The sequence below is a fragment of the Penicillium subrubescens genome (assembly GCF_028828155.1).
Source record: "Penicillium subrubescens strain IBT 31985 chromosome Unknown utg000004l_segment0_segment0, whole genome shotgun sequence".
In the NCBI taxonomy this organism is placed as follows: domain Eukaryota; kingdom Fungi; phylum Ascomycota; class Eurotiomycetes; order Eurotiales; family Aspergillaceae; genus Penicillium; species Penicillium subrubescens.
The window spans coordinates 1,934,621-1,948,576 of NW_026643154.1; the positions used below are offsets into that span (position 1 = coordinate 1,934,621).

Consider the following 13,956-nt stretch of genomic DNA (forward strand, 5'->3'; position numbering starts at 1 on the left):
ATCCGGTGCTGGGCTGTGGGCCTAAAATGTATTGTGCATTATGTTGATTCTTTCTTTATTCTTGATTCTGGATGGACTTAGTATGGGTATTGTAGTGTATTTGTCGTGGTAGGAGATCAGTGGCTGATTTTGATCATTTTGTATTTTCGATATTATGGAGTAATTTACCTCTCCAAGCTATTAAGCAAAGTATGTAAATTCAGCCCATACTACGAGGACTACATTATTGGACCAGGTACAAAGTCCACGCTAAATTCCCCAAGCCTTAGCCCAGATTAATCAGATCATAAGCTCGAAACGAAACCAACCAAGCCACAACACCCCACAGACGTCACCCACAACCAGAAAACAAAAAACAAAAACAAACTCTCACTAACCGTTAGTCTAAGTTATCAGGGCCCGAGAGTCGCCACTTGCCGAGTAGTTTAGCGCGTACCAGAACCCGAACTCCGAACCCGTCATACAATAACGCTAATTGTGACTAGTAATTTTGAGTATTAAGGTTAAGTTAATTAGGTCTCGTTGAACGGTTAAGCTAGTCACGGAACTACTGACGGGTATGTACTTAGTTTATGGAGAACTTGGTAAGTTAGTAAGCTAAGCAGGCTTGGTTGTAGTTAGATTAGCCGTTAGCGCTTTATAGGATTTTTAGGGCTTGGATCGACCCATTGGTGCTAACTTCTGGGTTTGGGGTTGGGGTTGGTTTCTTGTGTCTTGGGTCTTGTGCATTTTGAGTTAGCGCCTTGAGTTGGGTTCTGGGCTGGGCTGGACTCGGCTGGTTTTGCTTATGCTGGCTGCTTTATGCTTGGACTTTGAGTTAGTACCGGACTCGGCATGGTTTGCAGGAAGTAGGTACGTGTGTGACGGGGTGGCTGAGTTTAGTGTGGTACTTCCTGTACTCCGCAGCCGTAGGGTAATGTGGATTGGACTTTATGTGATGTGGTAGGTACAGTAGGGGTAGTATTGCTTTTTCTTGGATTTTCTTTTAATCTCTTGCTTTTTGCTTTTGTGTTGGGTTCGGAAAAGGGCGGATAGGGCTTGGATTAATCGTATAGGCACCTCTCTTGGGGTATTCAAGGGACGATAAAGTTGTAGGAAGCTATATTAAAGCTCTTTGTTGTCCTGGTATTTGGCTTATTTGTGGTACCTCTGTACTCATTTTCTCTTCCTGGTATCCACTGGGACGTTTAGTTGTTTAGGTCGTATTTATGTCGGAAAGTACATGACTCGCCAGACAGAACTTAGTGGCGTGGTCATATGAGTCAGTATTGCCTGTAAATGTATCACGCCGTGGCTTGGTCCTCGGATCCCTGCATAGTGTGGTCTGGTACTTGATTTGGGTTAGTGGCTCTAACCACCACGTGGGTTGTACCCTGCAGATTAAACAGCTATTTGAGCTGTTTTATGTTGGATATGACTCGCTGGGCTGGTTCTGAGTTTGCTTTATAATCACCGTTGGTGATGATAGGCCTGGGGGTGGCTGTAAGAAACGACGAGTATTGAGAGGGCGAGGTACGGAGGATTCCTTGTTCGGGCAGGTGGTTTACGACTTTTGTTTCAGCCTTCCTGGAGTCTGGATTTTTGAACTACACTTTTCAGGTTAGTATGTCTTATGTGGGAGCCGTGTTTCGGGATCTGCGGAAAGATAAGCCTTACCTGATGTCTCTGGATTCCGAGGATATCCCAAGGCATGCTGATTATCATGTTTGTAGAATGCTTCAGCGGCAGTTGTAGAGTCACGAGGAAAATGATAAGGCCCTTATGATTCGCAAAAAGGACAGAAGCAAGCAAAACGCACATTAGAAAGAGGTGTCAGATTAATGTCTCAGTAAGCACAAAGTATGTACCAAACTCAGAAAGCACTAGGATTAAACAGGAAAGATGTTGATCACCTCGAATCTGCATTATCCAAGTATCTGTGCCCTCCATGATATTGCGGCCCACCCACCGCTTCCGCTTATGGGTGCGCCCTAAATCCCCGTCACCCCTAAATCCCCGTCACATTTTTACCATTCGATTTCAACTCCCTTTCCCAACCACCCAATATGCCTAAATACTCCAATTTTGACGAGGATCGCCTGCAGAAGGCCTGTAAAGCCGTTCTACACCAAAAAAAGCCGAATATCGCTAAAACTGCGCGTGAATTTAGCGTGTCTCGAACTACCCTTGCCGATCGCGTCAAGAAGGCCCGATCGCCCTTTTCTACCACTGAATCGCGCAAGAATGCGCTTACATCACATCAGGAGAAGGCTTTGACTGCTTGGATAGTCAAAATGTGCGATTGGAACCTACCGCCTACTGCAAAGCTTATAGAAGCGTGGGCAAATCAGGCCCTTACGCGCGCTGATGCGGGTCGGCAGCCGGTTGGCAAGAATTGGGCATACTACTTTATATCACGCCTTCCAAAGCACCTATCCCTCGCTCCAGTGAAGCAGAATCTAAAGGAATCAAAGCGCATTCAAGCCGAAGATGCAGGGGCTCTCTCTTTCTGGTATGATCAGCTTGCAACCCTGCTAAAGGATATCCCTGCAAGGCTAGTCTATAACTTCGATGAGTGTGGTTTCCAACCTGGCCAGGGCCAGTCTCGTAAGGTTATTAATGGTAGATTGCACTGCCCTGACCTTGCTGAAGCTGAGCGAGGCGAAACTATCACTGCACTCGAATGTATTGCTGCTGACGGCTGGCAAATGGATCCGCTATTTATCTTTAAAAGCGGCGGGGTCTTTATGGAGAGCTGGTTCCATAATAGTGAGGATTTACCTCTAAACACACTTACTGCTACCTCACCGAATGGCTGGATTTCTGATGAAATTGCTTCTGAATGGCTATATCATTTTATTTCAGCTACTGCTACACCCGACCGTCTAAAAAAGGGTGAAAAGCGCTTCCTACTCTTTGATGGCCACGGAGCACATCTTACCCTCGAATTCCTTGAGATATGCGAGTTAGCTGATATTATACCATTCGGCTTTATACCTCATTCAACACATCTCTGTCAGCCACTTGATGGTAAGCCATTTTTGAGCTATAAGCAGCAATTTCGGCTTATGAATAATGAGCTATCTTTCTGGGGTGGTCAGCCATGTGGTAAACCGGATTTTCTACGGGTAATTGGGCCTGTACGAGCGAAGGCATTTAACCAACGAATTATTCGGCAATCCTTCAAAGATCGTGGTATTTGGCCAGTCAACGGCCAAAATATAGTGGATAAACTAGCTAGCCAGCTAGAATTTACTCCTCTTCACGCACCTGATCTTCGCGCTCATGGAGAACCCCGAACTCCATCACCGGAGCCTACAAATTTACTATCATCAAGCGTGGAGAATACCCCTCCGAAGTCAATTGAAGCGCTAGAGAAGAATCAGAAGAAGATATCAAAGAAGGTGGCTACCTTTGACCCGAAGGTTCAGCGAGATATTGCAATGCTTCACAATCACCACAGGATAATCTACGAGCGGCTTATGATGGCGGAAGCGACTGTTTCGCGAATTAGGGCCGCTCAGGAGCCCTTGAGGCGCCCAATTACCAAGCGCCAGGTTAAACCGCTTAGCCAAACTGGTATACTAAGCGTTCGCGATGCGAATCGGTCAATCAAGACTAGAAAGGAGAAAGAGGCTGCTGCGGAGGAGAGGAAGCTTGCGAAGCAGTATAAGCAGGCTACTGGTTTGGATATGCCAAAGAGGCCCCAGGAGGATATTGATAGGTCTACCGAATCGGCTAGAGTAGCCCTGGAGCGAGGAGATCTTTTTTATTTAGGCTAGTTATCTAATTTGATGGTTTTTTTAGACGCATGGTAAAAATGTGACGGGGATTTAGGGGTGACGGGGATTTAGGGCGCACCCATAAGCGGAAGCGGTGGGTGGGCCGCAATATCATGGAGGGCACAGATATATTTAAGATTTAGCCATGTGCACGGCCGACAGTGTGCAGGATGCAGGACCCTAGCCCTGGGGCTAATGCAGATCTGGAACCGGGCGATGGCGTACCGAAGTTGAGGTCCTCGGGAACTAGTACGGCGTGTGTATGTACTTACGGTCTGGGGCTGTAAGGATGCGATAGAAATATGCTCTAGCGGCCCGCAGCTCCATCACGGCGCCAAACTGCTTGAGGTTTAGTGTTGCCGGGCCATGTGGTTGAGAATATTTAGCCTGAGGCATTAATGGAGTTGTCAGCATTGATGCCTGAATGATAAGGATTGAATACTAGCCCCGATGTAGCTTAGCGTAATGTCCATCTCCGAGAAATTGCTGCAGGTCTCCGCGACTTGACCAAAAAACAGCATCCAGTCTGACCACTTCTCCGGCCTTTTGTTTTGGATTAAAGGTCTGGTCATGTCGTTTAAGATCCCAGGATCAGCGCTGGGCAGAGCTCTGCGCAGTGGACTCGTCGGGCAACGAGTCACAGCCACTGGCGCTCAACTTCGGCTCCGTCTTCCAGCTCAGCGATCATATTCGAACGCGAACGGCGCCCCTGAAGAAATCCCCGCCGATAACGAAGCCGAGCCTGAACCCTCCTTTGAAGATTCCGAGAAACCAGCAAGATTCAACCGCAATGGTGCGAATAGGGGCCGCAAACTACGTGGCGACAAGCCGGTCGTCGACGTGGAGAAGCGGAAACAGGAAGAGCGCGCATTGATGGCAATCGCTGCTGGGTCTAAGTCGGAGGATGGCGAGATGAACGATGAGATCCGTGGAGCCAGTTACTCTCGCAAGACGATCAGCATGGAGCTGAAATGGCTGGAGGATCCTCGTGATCTGGCGGATCGGGTCGCGCGCATTCTGCAGAGCGGTGATCCGGGTATGGCGGCGGCTCTGGTTCGTCAGGCGCAGAAGGACGGCAAGCGAACTGATGTCGCTTGGAATCATCTTCTCAGTTACTGCATGCAACGAGGGTTCCCCCAAGTGGCCTGGAAATTTTATAATGACGTGAGTGTTTTGAAACATTAAGCTTGGTACAGCTCGTCGAGGAAGAGAGTCGCATTGCTAACATATCGCTTGTTTCAATGGAATAGATGAAAAAACGAGGCCGCATGCCTACCTCCGTGACATATACGCTTATGCTCAAGGGTCTCGCCGACGCCCCGAAATCAGTCGCTAATGTCAGAATGGCAGAGTCTATCTACAAGTCGATCAAGACCTCCGAGGTCGAACCCAGCATTATTCACACCAATGCCATGCTCTCGGTGTGTGACCGTCACAATGATATGGAATCTCTATGGCGCATTGCCGGAGACCTTCCAGAAGAGGGTCCCCAAGCACCGGATATGAGGACCTACACTATCATTCTAGGTGCTCTTCAATATGCGGCGCGCCATGATATCGACAAGATGAGTCCCAACGATACGGATAAGATTGTGGAGCGCAAAGACCAGATGGTCATGGAGGGCAAGAGGATTTGGGCAGATGTTCTTTATCGATGGACAAAGGACCAGCTGCAAATCGATAACCACGTTGTGAACGCCATGGCTAGCTTGCTTCTGGAGGGTGCCCGTGAGCGTGATTATTACGATGTTCTTGCGCTCTACCACCAAACGATGGGAATCCCGATCTTTGCCAAGCAGCCAGCGGAAACAACAAAATGTTCTCGATTCACAATGTTCCGCCTGGCATTCTTGCGGAGATCGCAGGAACTCGTGTCCCAGCGCACGGATGATGTTCCATTCGTGGATGAGAACAATCAGCCCCTCCGAGAAGAGCCTGATGTGGAAGAGGAGGCTCTGGAAGAGGAGGGAGAGGAGGAGGTCGAGAATTTCGACAAGATCTTTGACCCTGTCGTCCCTAAGACTGCGGAACTGTCTTATCTCCAACCTGGTAGCAAGGAGCTCACTTTCATCGAGGACGTCTGTCACAGACTGCCTCAGGGATTCGCAGCAGGCTATTCATACTGGGATCACTTGACAGTCGAGTCTGAAACCCGCTTCGATCCTGATGCGGTCGCTTACGCCCAGTACCTGCGTCTCCTTCGTGCTGGACGAGCTAGCAAGAGAGCTATCCAGGTTCTGCAAAACCAAGCATTGCCCGCTGGTCTGGCAAATGAGAAGTTATTCCATCTTGCCATGGCCTGTTGTCGCCGTGACCGCAACAACGCCTCCGTGCTCCTCCATGCCAACGAGCTGTTGGAAATCATGCACAAAGCTCTGGTCCTGCCTGATCCACGAGTACTCGAATCGTATCTGGAATTGGTCCAGAATCTCTCCCAAGCTCCACACGTCCTGTTGCATCTAAGAGGCCTGCCCAAAGAAGACCGCAGCAAGGTCAACGACCTCAGGGTTCTGGGTAAGCGGCTACAAGCTGATTTGCATACCGCTGCTATCAATGCCTTGCGTCCCCAGGTCCACCAGCTCCACGAGGCCCTGCAGGAAGGAAAACCGGGCCGGAGTAGCCGCTGGGGTGCCTTGAAGAATGGCTCTGGCGATATCTCCGGTGCTCTGGCCGTGAAGGTGATGGCTCGAGTTAGAACCGTGATTGACGAGACATTGAAATCAGAGTATACTCCTTTCGTCGCGAAGGATGTTCGCAAGATCTTGCAGTCGGAGTCGAAGCTGTTGAGGACGTATTCTGACAAGGAGACTTTGAAGAAATTCAGTAATTTCTCTGTTCATCCTACCGTTGAGCAGCGGAACGCTTTTAGAGAGCGGCAGTTGGAGATTGTCGATGAGGAGGTTCTTGAGCGCAAGGGCCAGAAGGCAGATAATTCGGATGAGGTTGAAGTGTCATCGTCTTCCGAATCTGCGAAGAAAGAGACTGAGGTTTAAACCTCCGTGTATCTTTTTTGGAAATATTGGGACTGTGAAGTAGTCCCTGGGCACTCTTGTATAATACTGTATATTAGGCATTTGATTTATATAGCGTCTGGGGTGCATGTAATTGGTGGACGTGCGAATACTTACCACTCCAAATTTCTCTGGCTGTTCCTGTCTTTCTTATCCAGTCATGTGAGCGATGGATGATGTGATATGAATGTTGTCGCCCTCCCTTTTTTACCTTGATTGCTTTCCTTCACCCCAACAAGGGCACCTTCGGCATATTCTCATACCTAGTTAACCTGTTTTCGTACCTACATCAATCACTCCTAAACCTCATATTGCAGCCTTTCGGCTTTTTCTCCTGCATAATCTCCCTTTTCATAGAGAACATCTCATCTGCAAGCCCAAGTCTGGACGGCCTCGAATCTAATAACACTTCCAACTTGCCAAAAGACCCCCCAACATGTGAAACGTACACGGTGCGTCTACAACCTCAGCATGATTTGGATACCTTAGGAGTCGGAGCGTCTGGCCAAGTCTACACTGATGGAGACCAAATTGTTCTTAAGACTTGTCGAATTTTCGCACCACCTAGCACTGATGCCTCTCGAAGCGACCTTTGGCATTATGCTTCGGATACACTGTTTCTTTTCAATTTATTGAAAGATGAGCGAACCGTCTTGCAATTGCAGCAAAACAACCCACATCCCCACATTATAAAAGCTACCAATACCAATCAGCCAGAGGGGACTATATCTCCGCAAATATCGACGCCTACCTCTAGGTGTGAAATTAACACAGGCCAGCCGCATCAGGTTGTACCACGATATTGCCGATGCTCTACGCCACCTCCACAGCCTCGGTATTGTACACGCAGATGTAAGGGTTGGTAATGTGCTTTTTGATGACTGTCTTTCGGTCATTCATTGTGATTTCAGCGCCGCTAGCCCTTGCGGCCAACCAAACCTAGTCTTTCCAGATCTCCCACTTCTGGTTAATGGTCCCTCGCCTGTTTTGTCCGGCAAGTCCGATACGTTTGCACTAGTTCGCTCATGTTTCACTTGGAGCACGGATTCACACCTGAATTGTCACTCGAGAACGGCAGACTGACTTTGCCTCGATTGAAATCGGGGAACCAAACCCTTGATGAAATCATACAGACAGTCCGGCTCGGCAACTATAGCCGCACGTCAGATATGGTCCATGATCTGGCTTTGATTGATGCCCAGATAGATCAAAACGCTGGAAGCACCGGTGTACTCCCTGATCTCGAAAGTTTGAGGAATCAGGTTATTGATTGGAGGGACTATCGAAAAGGTCGATTCAGTAAGGCAAAAAACTTTACTGGGTTTGAGAAAGACACTTTTCTATCATCTAACTTATCTTTAAGAATGCGTACTCGAAGGAATTCTTTCAGAGGAGCAATTGAAAGCACTGGCTGAGCGATTTGATATCCAATAAGTACAGTTCAAAAAATCGTAAGAGCCAGAGCATCTCTTCCATAAAACCAAACGTGGTTTTATCATGAGCCTCTAAGTCCTATTGAAATGCCTATTCTCTGCTTCTAATAGCATTAATATAGTTTGCTGGCTCTCCTTTGGCTATTAGCTGATTACTATAGACCGTATCTGTATTCGCGTTTATTCATGTAGTCGCTGTAAACTCATTACGATCCGCTATCTACCAGTTGAACGTGCTTTGGCGATTCTTATTGCTAATACTTTGGCGCAGTCCATGACTTGTTGAGTGCCGTTGAATCAAGAGGCCGTATCATAGGACATGGTGCTCTCTGCTCTAGTGAATGAAGCATTCGCGTTGTAGTATTATTTGATGTTCAGCTTTACTTCATTAAATGGGACGAGCAAATACTTAGCAAAGTGGAATATTGGTCTGTCCCGATTATTAATGCTGGCCTAGGAGTGGCAGCAGTGTATAGGTCAGAGAGTGCATACTGTTCGAGCAAGCTAGATTCTGCATCACAAACATCAACGTCTCTGGAAACCGGGGATTCTAAGTTCTAGCGTATATCTCTGTCTCAAGGGCTTGTTTAACAAATGCCAAGCTGTATAAGTTTGGCGTTCATTATGTTATTGAGGATATTACGCTCGCATCGGACTGTTTATAAGCTCTACACTTTAGAAGCCACCTCACAGAGGCTGATCCGAGACTATGTTGATACCCTTCTTAAAAACATGGTCTGATGAGAAGACAATTAAAGAACCCAGAAATTTGCTCTGTTTGTCCCATCATTAACCAGCAAAATGCTCAGAGTGTGGCACTCGCATACTTCGACAGGGAGATTCCTGAGAGCAAGGTTGGGAAGGCAGACAAGTGAGACACAGTCCAAAAGCCGACTTCCTAGGACTAGGCGAGCCAAAAAAGAATGAAGCTAAATCTGAATTCTCTGGAGGGATTCTACTTGAAGGTCATGGCTATCAAGCGCTGTCTACGAATTTTCATATATTGTGTAGTACTTTTCATCACAAATTCGATTTATTGATTGTCTTGGTTCGCTCACATATACAGGAGCATATTCCTATCCGTCTCCTCTATGAAATGGGCCTATTGAAAGTTTTATCCGATAAATAATGTACTAATCTCTCTTTCTCCCTCTGCGGTTGTTCACATAAATTTTGACCCTCATCGTCTCGCCACAAGGCCAAACCAGCCGACGCGGATGGTTTTGCAGCACGTCTTCGCTCCACATTCTGACATATCCCTTGGCCACCACGCCTGTGGGACACGAAGGACTTGCCAGGCGGATAAAGGCTGCAGCATTGACAGAAAGTACAAACTTTTCCTTATCTTAGAAGGAGCTGCTTCATTGTTCTCTTGCCGGCGCATTTGAGGGGCTTCGGTGCTTGGCCGACTTTCTAGCTTGGCTTCGTCACGCCATCGCCTTATGCAGTGACATCTTGCGAACTAGTAGACAGGATCTCGTATATAGATTTTAATCTTTAGCGCTGCGATCATGCAAATATCTTAATTGTTTCATTGACATACACACACCTTTGGCTTTTGGTACTTGACCTAGAGGCAAGGGCTGTGGTGAAAATGACTGTCCGTCAGCAACAACGAAAATGGTGGCAACTACAATGGTTCGCTGAAAGCGATACCAAAGAGGAAAGGCGACTTATCCTTAAGCTCGACCTTTTGATTGTTCCTTATGCATTTTTAGCATATTGGACGAAGTATATCGACCAGGCGAATATCAGTATGGATTAATTGATCGATATGTCTTGGGGGCATGAACGCACAGCTAACTGGGAGATCACAGATAATGCCTACGTTTCTGGTCTAAAAGAAGACCTCGGATTCCATGGGAATGAGCTCGTTAAGCTGCAAACGATGTACACTATTGGGGCTGTGCTCGGTCAATTACCCTTTGCCTATCTGTTCACCAAGCTGCCCATGTCGTGGCTTATCCCGTTCATGGATGTTGCATGGGGTATCTTCACATTGGTTCAGTATCGGGCTACTTCTTTCGCCGAGTTGGCTGCCTATCGCTTTATGGTCGGATGGTTTGAGGTGAGTAGCGATACGAGTCTTTGCTGAGAATATGAACAGGGCTGGCTAACTCGAACAAACCAGGCGGCCTTCTTCCCAGGAATGCACTATATCTTCGGTAAGAGCCATATTCAACAGTCCAAGCCCCCAATCTCTAACCACTTCTAGGATCTTGGTATCGAAGTGATGAAATTGCTCGCCGAGGAGGATGCTTCTACGTCGGCCTCACTTTGGGTACTCTAACTGCAAGTCTCATCCAAGCCGGTGCATCAAGCCGTTTAGACGGTGTCAACGGACTCGCAGGTTGGAGATGGATGTACATCATATGTGCCATCATCACCATCCCAGTCGCCATCCTAGGCTATTTCATCCTCCCAGGAACACCAGATAAGCCGAATAAACTCATTCTGAAGGACAAAGATGTCCAGCTCGCCAAGACCCGCCTGGAGCGCGCCTCTCACACCATCAAAGAAGAACCGCTGACATGGCGCACCTTCGTCAAGGTCGGTCGCAACTGGAAGTTCTGGGCTCTGCTTTGGGTCGACATATTCTTCTGGAATGCCTGTATCAATACCTCAGCTGGTGGTTACCAACTATGGCTGAAAGGCCTCAAGCGATTCTCGACAAGTCGACTTAACGAACTCGCCGCCATCTCTCCGGCTCTGGGTATTTTCTATACGCTTTTCGTGTGTTTTGCTTCGGACCTGGTCCTTGGTCCTGCTTGGGCAATTACCGTCTCTCATCTTTGGAATATCATCGGTCTTACAATCCTGGTCATTTGGAAAGTCCCCGAGTCTGCATTGTGGTTCGCTTTTATGACGACTTACTCTGCGGTCGCTATGTCGAGCGTCTTATACGGGTGGATAAATAGTCAGATGCGCTATTCACCTGTTGAACGTTCTTTGACACTTATTATTGTCAATACGGTGGCGCAGTCGACGACTTGTTGGACGCCTTTGCTTGTGTTTAAGACGGTGGAGGGTCCGCGCTTTACGAAGGGATACTCTTTCGTTCTTGCGAACGCGATCTGTCTGATTACGCTGTCGCATGTTGTTCAATTCTTTATCAAGAGGGAAGAGTGAGTCTTTGGTCACCTATACTTTTTATCTGATCTAATATACTAATGCTACTCAAGGAGAACAAAAGCCAGAGGCGGCAGTGTCTCTGGGTCAGACAGTGCAGATGATTCGAGCAACCTTGAGTCTGGACCCCAGGAAACCAATGTTATTGGCAAGCATGATCAGAAGACTTAGAGCGTCAATTATGTTCCTTCTATTTACACGTGTGTGTCATCTAATGTGGCCTATCTATCTACAAGCAAGTGTCCAAGGCCTAGAACCCCTCTACCCGATTTCAATGTTAGAAATTGAAACTATCGACATGCCTAAAGCCGTCACCCATTCTATGTTTAAGTCATGTGTATAGTCGTAGTGTAAAAGATGGTCCACCACAATACCACTCGCTCCGAGTACGGAATTTCAAACACGTCACGTCATATCAACTCTGATGGTGACATGATTCCTGCCCGCACTGAAATTCTACCACCTCACTAAGATAAGAAGAACATCCTACATAAGACAAAAGCTCATGCATAACTTCCATCTAAGAAAAATTGAGCTAGTGGGCTCCAATGCCGACGGGAGCATGAGTTCCACAGCACCCTTGGCCAAGGCGCAACGGCACTCAATGTATTTGGCGAGGTCTCTCGCGCTTTCTGTGGAGATGATTGCGAATTTACCACCTCCCGAAAGTTTTGAAAACCTCCGATTGGAGTCATTTCCCGCATCAAGCTGTCGGAGGGTTTCCGAATTTCATTGACAGAAATGATGGCGCGAGATGCGCGTCAAATGGTCAAAATTTGTCTTGGAAGTGCGGGGATCAATCCAGGACTTCTCTCCGAACTGTTCATAAGCACCTGTTTGTCTATAGAAAATTACTGAGAGATTTGTGGAATTTGTAGAATTTGATCTAAACTGGTATCACCTAGCCGGGTAGACTGGTCGCCAATACTCGAGACTATGGGAGACACAAGTTCATCCCAAGGCCAGATTGGCTCCGCCAATGGTAGTGGCAAGAAACAGATCTTGATTAATGCTTTTGATATGTCCACAGTGGGACATTTGTCTCCTGGACAGTGGAAGGTTGTCTTCGCGTCTCATACATAATAAAGCGAATATTGACAAGAGCAGAACCCCAAAGACAAGTCGGCTACGAAGCGCAAACTCGAATACTGGATCGAACTCGCCAAGTTGTTGGAGCGAGGCGGTATTAATGCCTTGTTCCTAGCGGATACTACTGGGGGCTATGATACCTACGAGGGCAAGCTGGACGAGTGCATTCGACGAGCCGCGCAATGGCCAGTCACGGATCCAACGATTGTAAGTTGCAAGAACAGGATCAGCCACGATTGCTGACTGACACTGCGTGACAAAGCCTATCAGTGCCATGGCCGCTGTGACCAAGAATCTTGCTTTCGGCATCACTTCTTCAACTTCCTTCGAGCAGCCTTTCTTACTCGCGAAACGCTTTTCTACTCTGGATCATTTGACCAATGGCCGAATTGGCTGGAACATTGTTACTTCGTACAAGAAGGCGGCGTTCAAGGCCATTGGCATTGATACTCCCATTGAGCATGACCAGCGATATGCCCAAGCAGATGAGTATCTTCGGGTACTTTACAAGTATGCGGCACGCCCTCCGGATAGTGGACAGAAGACTAACTAACCATTTCTTTCCACAACCAGACTATGGAATGGCTGCTGGGCACCGGATGCGCTTTCGCCAGACCCCGAGACAGACTCCTATGTCAACCCTGACAAAGTCCGTGAGATCAATCATCAGGGCAAATTCTATTCCCTGAGCACGCGCCACATCGTCGACCCATCGCCGCAGAGAACACCATTCTTGTTCCAAGCCGGCACGTCACCAGCAGGCTCAGCCTTCGCTTCAACCCATGCCGAAGCAATCTTTGTCTCCTCTCATTCCCCCGAAGTCTTGCGTCCTAAAGTCCAGAAGATCCGGGAACTGGCTGCAGCAAACGGTCGGGATCCGCAGTCGATCAAGTTCTTTGGCACTTTTACGCCGATTGTGGGACGAACTGATGAGGAAGCATGGGAAAAATATGAAGAGCTGAAGAAATATGCCTCGGTAGTTGGTGGGCTGGTGCTTTTCAGCGGGTGGACAGGCATCGATATCTCGAAGATCCCTCTGGATCAAGAGATCACGGAAGCTGATTCGCACGAGGCGAACAAAGTGACTAGTCTTCTTGACTCGTTGCTCAAGACTAGCAAAGATGTGCCGAAGTGGACACCCCGTGTAGTTGCTGAGAAGGCTGCCATTGGTGGTCTTGGACCAGTGGCTATTGGTAGTCCGACTACCGTTGCGGACGAGATGGAGCGGTGGATTCGAGAGGCTGATCTGGATGGTTTCAATATTGGCTATGTCACCACGCCAGGCAGCTTTGAGGACCTGATTGACTTAGTCATCCCAGAACTGAGAAAGCGCGGTCTGTATCCGGATTTACCGTCTGAATCGGATGAGCCCCTCACTGCTCGTGAGAAGGTTTATGGCAAGGGACAGAAGGAGCTGCGGGATGACCACGAGGGCAGTCGGTATAACTACGATGTGTATCAAGAGGAGGAGCCATATAAAGAAGGCTAGCGTAGTTTCCAAGGAATATGTCAGCTTCTCATATTGTACATATG

The 13,956-nt window shown here is 47.9% G+C and overlaps 4 protein-coding genes across 4 annotated transcripts; all 4 read left to right on the forward strand.

The window, feature by feature from the left end:
- Positions 1 to 4,331: 4,331 nt before the first annotated feature.
- N7473_005796 (pentatricopeptide repeat-containing protein) lies at positions 4,332 to 6,754 on the forward strand (the record flags this gene model as incomplete). Its single annotated transcript, XM_057151736.1, has 2 exons — positions 4,332 to 4,925; positions 5,012 to 6,754. The coding sequence occupies 2 exons, from the start codon at positions 4,332 to 4,334 to the stop codon at positions 6,752 to 6,754; spliced, it is 2,337 nt and encodes a 778-aa protein (XP_057009541.1).
- A 187-nt stretch (positions 6,755 to 6,941) lies between these two features.
- On the forward strand, positions 6,942 to 7,855 carry N7473_005797 (uncharacterized protein; the record flags this gene model as incomplete). Its single annotated transcript, XM_057151737.1, has 3 exons — positions 6,942 to 6,950; positions 7,012 to 7,529; positions 7,552 to 7,855. The coding sequence occupies 3 exons, from the start codon at positions 6,942 to 6,944 to the stop codon at positions 7,853 to 7,855; spliced, it is 831 nt and encodes a 276-aa protein (XP_057009542.1).
- A 1,944-nt stretch (positions 7,856 to 9,799) lies between these two features.
- Positions 9,800 to 11,505, forward strand: N7473_005798 (putative MFS transporter Seo1; the record flags this gene model as incomplete). The annotated part of the gene is made up of 5 exons (XM_057151738.1): positions 9,800 to 9,959; positions 10,023 to 10,273; positions 10,337 to 10,370; positions 10,421 to 11,330; positions 11,388 to 11,505. The coding sequence occupies 5 exons, from the start codon at positions 9,800 to 9,802 to the stop codon at positions 11,503 to 11,505; spliced, it is 1,473 nt and encodes a 490-aa protein (XP_057009543.1).
- A 765-nt stretch (positions 11,506 to 12,270) lies between these two features.
- On the forward strand, positions 12,271 to 13,912 carry N7473_005799 (xenobiotic compound monooxygenase, DszA family; the record flags this gene model as incomplete). Its single annotated transcript, XM_057151739.1, has 4 exons — positions 12,271 to 12,393; positions 12,442 to 12,630; positions 12,686 to 12,933; positions 12,997 to 13,912. The coding sequence occupies 4 exons, from the start codon at positions 12,271 to 12,273 to the stop codon at positions 13,910 to 13,912; spliced, it is 1,476 nt and encodes a 491-aa protein (XP_057009544.1).
- Positions 13,913 to 13,956: the final 44 nt, after the last annotated feature.